The following is an 8,394-nucleotide window of genomic DNA, read 5'->3' as shown; positions in this document are numbered from 1 at the left end:
GATACTGGGGTGGGTTTTGTTGCCTTTTCTGGGCACCGTGTGCTCCTCTGAGCGGTGCAGGGGTGCAGCTGCTTGGGTGAGTGGGCCAGCAAAGCGTTGGGTGAGCATGGACGTTGCTGTGACCCGGCATTGTTAGTGCTCTAACGCTGCTCTTGTCTGGCTCCGTCAGTTACTCTCCTCTCTCGGGCAGAAATAGCCTGTCCTGGCTTTCCTGTTGAGCCTTTGAAGCTGTGTCCTTCTTCCTAACCCTGTGTCGCACTCAGTTGCCAAGTACATCTCAGAGATCCTTTGACGAGAGCCCCCCAACGAGCACCCCAGGGGGTTGATATGTATCAGATGTCCAGGTTTTTGCTAGCAGAAAGGGGCTTTGCCAATTCCCTACGTCCCTAACCGTGTCCCTCCTGTTTTGCAGGAACAGAGGAAGTGGTCTTTGGGAAAGTTGGAGGAAGCATCCTCCTCTTATGCAGAAATGTCTCCAAAGAAGCAACCGAAGTGGTCTGGTTCCAAGGAGATCCGCACTCTTTCCCCCCACTTTTCTCCTCAAGGGTCTCCTTCCCCCCAGACGTTCGTTTCTCCCTGGTTGACAACAGCTCCCTGCGCATCGCAGAGCTGCGCGTGCAGGACGAGGGCAACTACACCTGCAAGGAAGTGCTGAACAAGACAGACCACGAGCACAGGGTCCAGCTCCGCGTAGCCAGTAAGTCTGTCCTGCCCTGTGAAATTCCTCTCCAGAGTCTCACAGGTCCCCAGATTCATCTGGCACTGGTGGAAAAACTGTAAAAAAAGGCAAAGTGGCTTCACCATACAAAATCTGTGAGCAGGCCACTGCTACTCAGTTACACATTTGCTACCAAGCACTGAGATGCGTCTGGCTGGTCTGTCAAGGATCAGTTGTGTGCAATGCAACGGATGAAATGCCAGCTATTATGTCCTCACTATGTCTCTTTCTTCTTCATTGGTGATGATAAACTGGATTTTAGACAGATCTTTCATATCCTGTAACTGTTGCAGGGTGGCCCTTTGCCTCAGAATCTGCCTGACTTGGGCCTTCATAAATCTTATGGTGGGGGCTGCTGCTCAGTGTCTTTTTTTCCCGTGATTGAAATACAAGTTTGATATAGTCCTGCTGTGCTGTTCCTTGTTGCCATCATTTTGGTGTGAGGATGGAGAGTCCTCAGCTGGCGAGTTGTCTGTGCTGACTTAGAGTGCAGCCTTCCGATTTTGGTGGAAACACCGTGTTAAATTCACTGCTGGGAGTGCTGTCCTGGGAGTGTGTCTGTTGTTAGCAGCACAGGCCCTTCTTTCAGCCTTTTTTTCCTGTTGTGTCTTTTGGTGCTTATTCCCATTTCCTTCACTCTTAGAAATCTTCGCAGCACGGGTGGAAGATCAGGCAGGAGAGCACTCGGGTCGATTACTCTGCACGCTGCTGGTGCAGGGCTTTCCTGCTCCTGCCGGGGAATCGCTGTCTTGCCTGGGTGCCTCATCTCTCCAGTGGGAACAGCCCCTTCCAGATTAGCAGGGAGCGCGAGTCCTGTGGCTGGTGCCACTCTTGGCCCCTTCACCAAGTCAAACCAGATGTGACTTGATCAGGTGTCACCCCTCAGACCTGGGCCGTGACCTGCTGTCCTTTTTGCCAGCCAAGCCCCTATTGCCAGGCTGGCGAAAGGGAACAAATGCTGCCAGTTTGCCTGTTTCGGTGACACTCTGTGCTCTGTCGGCCCCTGCCTTTCTCACTGGTCTTTCCGTCAACACCTGCCGTGCCTGAGACGTTGTTTGCTGTTTGCGTTCAGGGTGTTCCTTCTGTTTGGTGAGGGGTGCAGGTTGTAAAAGTCGTACCTGTTTTGTACGGGTTACATCTCGGAAAGTTCACGCCAATAAAAATTCCCTTTCTGGGGCAAGGAACCTGCAGATGGGTTTGGAGGGTCACGGATGGCCAGAGTGAAGGAATTGGACCCCAGGCTGCTTCAGAGAACATAGGTGTAGGTGTGGGGCTGAGGAGGGGGAGCTCTAAATCTGGAGCATTGGTGCAAAACATGAGCAAGAGATCCCTGTGGCATGCCAAGTGTTGGTGCTGCACTCTGAACTTCATTTGATAGTGTGGAATTAATGTGTCAATTAATTTCCAAAGGTTACAAAGTGATGTGGCGCGGTGGTGTGCACTTGAACAGGTGAGAGAGGTGTTTTTGGTGGTGCTTTAGATCAGCAGGAGCATCAGCAAGGCCTCTCAGCCTCAGATGAGGAGCACGGGCCCTGACTTTTCACATTCGCTGTTACCGGAGCAGCTGAGCTTGGGCTGGAGCGAACCTCTCAGACACAGACTTGGCACTGCTGTGAAACAGCCACCCAAGACCCATAGGCTTCATGTGGGAGCTGCCAGTTGAGTCTTCAACCCTTCTCGTGGGCTGTACCAAAAAGCTCTCTTTTAGCCTAAAACTCTGCTTAAAAAAGCCCCGAGCAGTAGAGAAAGCATTCTGGCAACACGAGGAAGGTGCAGCCCTGGCCTGCGCTGCTGTTTGTGTTTGTTTTGGATGGGAAACACGTGGTGTGAAGGCAAGGTGCAGCTGCACACCTCTGAAGGATTCCTTGGCGTGTTAGTGTGCAATTTGATACAAGCTGCTGTTGGCCCTTTTGTGGGCGCAGGATCCTTCTTCCTGCTGTTTTGTGAGGGTGGTTTTGGTTGCAAGGGGTGGGAGATTTTTGGGTTTTTAACATTTTGGGAACAGATTTCTCCTAGCATTTAGACAGAAGAGTTTCTGGTGATTGGTGCTGACAGGTTGCTCTTAGTAAGCACAGCCGGGATTCGGGGTCAGTTGTGAGACCTCCGCAGGGCTGGGACAGAGGAAGTGCTGTAGGGAACTGTCTTGCCAGAACTGGATGGTTTCAAAGATCATACGAGATGTGTGTATGTAGTTCCCGGAAAGCCAAGCCCCAAGAAGGTATGTTCTGGTAGCTCACATGGGGTTTTGCCATCGTTTATTTTCTTAAAACTCATGTCATTTGAAAGTCACTTGAATAAATGCAAAATAATCACCAGGCACCCCCTGACACCTCTTGTGCGGGGCTCGCTGTGACAGCATCCGATGTCTCGGTGGGGTCTTGCTCAGCACTGGATTAGGCAAACCAGGGGCACAGTGTTAACTGTGCCTGATCAGAGTCCAGGATCCCTCTGGCTGTTGAGCGAACACGCGTGTGTATCCATGCGTGGGGCCGTGTGTGTGAACCCAGCTGGTGGGGGAGAGGCAGGGGCTTTACCGCAGGAAACATGAGCCCCACTCTGCCCAAAGGGAGACTGCTCTTCGGTTTCTGTTGGCTTCTGACCCGCTCCTGCCGTGCTGTAGTTGTTCCTGCATTCAGTAACAAACAGCCGTGGCTGTTACCAAGCGATCGGCGCTGGCGTCCAGCCAGTGGTGACTTACCCTGTTCTTTGCTGGAGTTTGTCCCTGCTGCTGCGGCGCGGTGCGGACGCGGAGTGTGGTGCGTGGCTGAGTCCCCACATGGCAGTGACAGCGGTGCTGGGTTGGCTGGGTTGGCTTCAGTGGCACCTGTCCCTGTCCCTGAGCCGGAGTCACCAGGACTCCCTGTGGGCAGAGCGTCCTGTGCGCTGGGAACAGCCCCCTCCTCCAGCAGCGGTTGGGATTGCTGGGGAGCTGCTCCAGCCTGGGGCTGGTGGCTCTGTGAAGCTGCTCACTTGTTGCTTGGCGGGAGCCCTGATGCTCTCCGTGTTCCCTAGGGAAACCCAAGTGCTTGTATCAGCGAGGTGGAGAGGCAGTGTGAATCGGTGTCACCCCTGTGTGTCTGAGGCAGGAGGACCTGTGCTGTGGTGGATGGAGATGTTGTTCTGCTGTTTCTGGGAGCTTATCTCGTCTCCACTGGACAAAGCTGTGGCAATAATTTCTTTCCTCCCTGTGCAGTAATCCCTCAAGGCAGGGCTGTGGTGGCTGTTGCAGGGCACCTCCTGCTTGGTCCCCGTTGACTGCCGTTCAGAGTTGTGCTCCCTGGGGCTGTGGGACGCAGGCCAGGGAGCAAGATAGGGAAACCAAGACGACTTTCAGGGGAAGTGACAGCAAAACCAAGAACTCATGGGGGTTCCTGCCCTGCAATGCCAAGAGCTGGGACTTGGAAATGTTTCTAACCATGCGCTGTTCTTGCTGACAGATCCACCGCATTCATCCCCAAAGTGCTGGGCTGAGACTTCCTCATCGGGGCTGATGCTGCAGCTGTTTTGCAGCTGGCCTGGGGGGCACCCCCACCCCACCCTGCACTGGAGAGAAGAGGGGCACGATCTGGAGAACTCAAGCTGGGTCATCAGCTCCACGAGCTCCTCAGACACCCACGTGGAAACGCTGAACAGCTCCCACCTCTCCCACCGCAAAGTGTTCAAGTGTGTTGGGAGCCACGTTGTCAAGCAGGAGGAGCCAGCATGCACTGTGGAGATAAGTGAGTTGACTCGCTTACCTTATTAACGATTAATGAGCCTGATAATGGTAAGGCAGACAGGTACCCTGGCCATTCTCTGCCCTTCAGAGCACTAAGAGGCAGTGGTCAGGCAAGCCAGGCTTGCGGGGTGGATGCTATTCAGGTAGCGTGGCAGGGCTTGGCTTGTGCAGAGGTGACTGCACAAGCACAGAAGTCCTGCAGTGGAGATGTGTCATAGCATAGCTGCAGGTGTTGTGTTGTGGGTGCATCTTCAGGGGCCAACAAATCTCCTCACACCAAGCTTTGCACCTGCACAAGCTCTCACGCCTGTGTGAAGGTGAGAGGTGGTTTTAGTGCCTCGCACAGCTTGAGACTGAGTTTGGTAGGGCTGGGTTTGTAGAAGAAGGGTCGTGCATGCGCCCACATCCCCTTCAAGCTTCTAAGGGATCTGGCTAAAGGGGCTTTTGAAAACCTGAGCTGTATTTATCCTCCAAGGGTTGTCAGAGCTACACAAGAGCTCTGCTGATCCCAAGGAAAATTTCTGGGCTGCCATTCTCCTTTCTGCCATCTTCCTGCTGGCTGCCCTCCAGCCATTCTTCCCTGGGGCTGTAAAGGCAGGTGTCAGAAAAGGGACTGAGCAGCATCAGAGATGCTCAGATCGCTCCTTGAAAGGCTGCTGGGGTCTTGTGAGTGAGCTGAATGCCAAAACCCCCCTGCTGGAGTCCCAGACTCCTGTCTGACTTCCTTCTGTTAATGATTATTAATCAGTCAGGTGGCTGATTGCTTGCTATGTTCAACTCCTCCATTCCGTCCTTCACTCTTTTCGGGTTTCCCCCCCCCTCTTGGGCTGTTCAGAAACCCCTTCCCTGGAATCAGACCCCCCGAAGACCTGCTTTGTGGGTGACAACGTGACCCTGACGTGCCGAGTGACCGAGAGCACTCCGGCGGCGAGGCTCTCCTGGCTGCGGGACATCACCCAGCCGGAGATGGAGATCCAGCCTGGCGGGAGGTACCTCATCGCCCAGGAGGGCAACGTGTCCCGGCTCACCATCCAGAACTGCTCCCAGGGCGCCGATGGGGGCTGCTACGTCTGCAAGGCACAGAACCCCGTGGGGCTGAGGGAGCTGTTCGTCTGCCTGACGGTGAAGCGTGAGTGGGGCTGCCAGGGCTTGCTCCGGCAGGGATTGAGGTGGAATTGGGGACAAAGCTCATGGGGGCCACTGGCGAGCCCCCAAGGGGCTCCATTTGCCACTAAGAGCCTTCTTTGCCTGTTGACGCTTTCCATACTCTTGTGGCAAGCGTAGATGCAGGACTGCTCCCGTCATCCCAGGGTGAAACGGTCTGATTCCCCTCACCTCAGCATAATGGGCCTGAGAGAGGAGCATCCTCGGCCCCTCCTGAAGGCTGTGGGCACAGAGGAGCCCCTCCGAGGGCCAAACTGCTCAAGATGCAGTGGGAAGGAGTTCATTTGCTTTCACTAGATGCACGTGGGCACAAGAGTAGGGGCCTTGCTGTGGTGTTTTCTGTATCAGTGCAGCACCAGTGCCTGAAACTCACCCCTTGCGCTGCTGGGACTGTCACAATGGTGGGACACGGGAGATGAGACTGCACCAGGACCTGCTCTGTCGCTTGCACTGAGATTTCCTCACCCTTCCATGTCCTGGTGACAATCTGGGCTCCTGTGTCTCCTCTTCTCTCCACAGAGCCGGCGAACATCGTTGGGGTCGTGGGCGCAGTGGTGGTCCTGTCCCTGCTGGCTGTTCTCACCGTCACGGGCGTCGTCTTGTACTATAACCCCCTCCTGTGCCTCAGAGGTAGGAGCTCTCCTCCGCACAACTCAGGGATAGGGTTACTCCTTCCTGAGGTGGCCTGATTTTATCGCTATCCATCTTGTCCCTTCTGGCGTGCTGTGATGGTCACCGCAGCCCTTGGGCCTCATCCTGCTCCTGGTCAAAGCCCTGGCAGCCCTGGAGGAGATGGGTTGGAACCAGCAGGCCTTTTCCCAGCTGAGTGCTCCAGGCACTTTCCCCTCGCCTTCTCCAGGGAGCTGTGCTGGGCCTTCTCCCCTTTCCTTGTCACCTTTCTGCTGCTCTTGTTGCATACATGGGCAGCCCACCTTCATGTCCGTGCCCCTACACGTGGCTGCCGGAGACCATCCAGCTGCAGGCAGGGCTGACAAGGCTTGTCCAGTAACACCAGCAGCACACTGCCCGAGGGGCTGCTTTGGGACCCGTTTCTGACTCTTTTTCCTTTCCTCTCTCTCCCATTCAGGTGCTGCATTCAGGTGAGCGCTGATTTTCCTCAGCCCCATCCTCACTAGTCCACCTCCTGGCAAGGGCAATCTCCCTGCGAGGATCCACCCCGGGGGCAGAGGCAGTCCCCAGAGCAGAGCTGTTCTTGGGGGATGGTGGCGCTGGGTGAGACTCAGCATTGGTGCAGGAGGAGGAGAGGAGAGCGCTTGGTGTCAGAGCAGGAGTGGCATCGCTTTGGGATGCGTGGGGACGGTGCTAGCAAGGCACCTGGCTGGCTCCTGCTCCCTTCCCTTGCCCCTGCTGGTTCTGTCCCTGCAGCTGCAGTGCAGCACGGGAAGACTTTTCTGAGTGCCTTTGTTTCCCCACCCGTATGGGAGGGGAGGATAACTCCACTCAGGAGGGGCTGGTGCAGTTTAGTATGTGGACATTCGTGACGGGGGTGGAGGGCTTTGGAGGACGGATGGGGAGCAGTGCAGGATGCCAGCGGGGTCTGAAACCAGCTGGTGTTTGAACATGGTTGGTGCAGGATTGGGAGAGTCTGTCAAAATTGAGGGTTGTCAAAGCCAGGGGAGGTGCAGGCTGGGGGGAGGGGTCAGGATAGGCTGTCCTCGGCCTCTCAGCCCACCTTTGCTCGCTCTGCTGTTCACAGAAGTCCAGATTCGGGTGACATCTTAGTGCTGGTGGACTCAGAAGATGACGATGAGGGGAAAGGGGAAGAGGAGACTCTGAGCAGCTCCACCAAGCACGAGGCAATGGTGCTGGTCAATGGGAACAGCATCCAGGCTGCTTACCTCAACTGCCTTACAGAAGGTGAACCCACCAGCCACATTTTGGGGCAGGAGCTGCCTGCTCTCTTGCTAAGCTGTGGGTCTTCAGGAGCAGCTGCTGAGGAGGGAGGGATTCCTGTTGTCTGGCTCGTTGGCTCTTGCTGAGATGCTGCTGCTCTGTGCCCCACGTAGGTGACGATGAGCAGCACGGCGGGGTCTCTCCGCAGGAAACGAGAGAAGAGGCGCGAGGCTCGTAGTGTCCATCCCTTCGTGCAGCAGCGCACAGAGCTCCGGCTGGGCGCCAGCGTCGGGCGCGTCCTCCTCGCTGCGCGGCTGAGCGCAGGCTGTTGGTGTCCTGCAGCGGGCTGCTGTGGTCAGGGCGTCCCCCCTTCCTTCTCCACTCGCCCCTTCCCCAGCTTTCACTCTGTTCTTCCCCAGCCTTGTTCCCCCATTTCTCTTCTCTTTACGTTCCTCTTTGTCTCAGGTGTCCTTTCCAAGAAGGTGACGTCCAGCGCAGGCAGAGCTTGGGGAGTGGCTCCCAGTAACCCACTCATCGTGATGCCTGTGACACTGGGATACCAGTACCGGGTCCTGGCGCAGTCGCCACAAGCGGTGCTGGGGTTGTGGGGAGCACGGTGGACAAAGTCACCGCGGGGCCGCAGCGGTCCTGGGATGATGGAAACAATGACTGGTGCGTGGGCTGGACAGGGGTGATGCTGACTCTGGGGAGGCTTAATAGTTTTTATTATAAGTAATTTTCCCCCAAATCCTTCTGAAATGTTGCTCTGTATCTGAGTTGGGAGTTAAATCTGGGTGTGGTTTTGAGAGGGATGCCTGGCCCTGATGGAAAGCATGGAGGGAGCTTACGTGGGGAGGGGATGAAGGAACTCGTACAGGGAGGGGACGAGGGCAGCAGGATCCGCATGGAGAGGATCAGGGCGGCCGGGGAGGGGAGCGGT

The 8,394-nt window shown here is 55.9% G+C and overlaps 1 protein-coding gene across 1 annotated transcript in view; it reads left to right on the top strand.

Moving 5' to 3' along the window:
- The window catches only part of LOC104543079 (V-set and immunoglobulin domain-containing protein 10-like), a gene marked incomplete at its 3' end in the record, with an annotated part of 8,690 nt that extends 564 nt beyond the window's left edge, over positions 1-8,126 (top strand). The window contains exons 2-8 of the mRNA XM_010187588.1: positions 413-697; positions 4,156-4,437; positions 5,272-5,565; positions 6,120-6,230; positions 6,688-6,700; positions 7,318-7,478; positions 7,920-8,126. Of these exons, the coding sequence (XP_010185890.1) occupies positions 413-697; positions 4,156-4,437; positions 5,272-5,565; positions 6,120-6,230; positions 6,688-6,700; positions 7,318-7,478; positions 7,920-8,126 (1,353 nt within the window). The remainder of the gene's footprint in view (positions 1-412; positions 698-4,155; positions 4,438-5,271; positions 5,566-6,119; positions 6,231-6,687; positions 6,701-7,317; positions 7,479-7,919) is intronic.
- Positions 8,127-8,394: the final 268 nt, after the last annotated feature.

This window comes from Mesitornis unicolor, unplaced genomic scaffold (assembly GCF_000695765.1).
Source record: "Mesitornis unicolor isolate BGI_N332 unplaced genomic scaffold, ASM69576v1 scaffold44926, whole genome shotgun sequence".
Classification (NCBI taxonomy): Eukaryota; Metazoa; Chordata; class Aves; order Mesitornithiformes; family Mesitornithidae; genus Mesitornis; species Mesitornis unicolor.
Note: the sequence above shows the minus strand (reverse complement) of the source record. Positions and strands in the feature narration are given on the sequence as shown.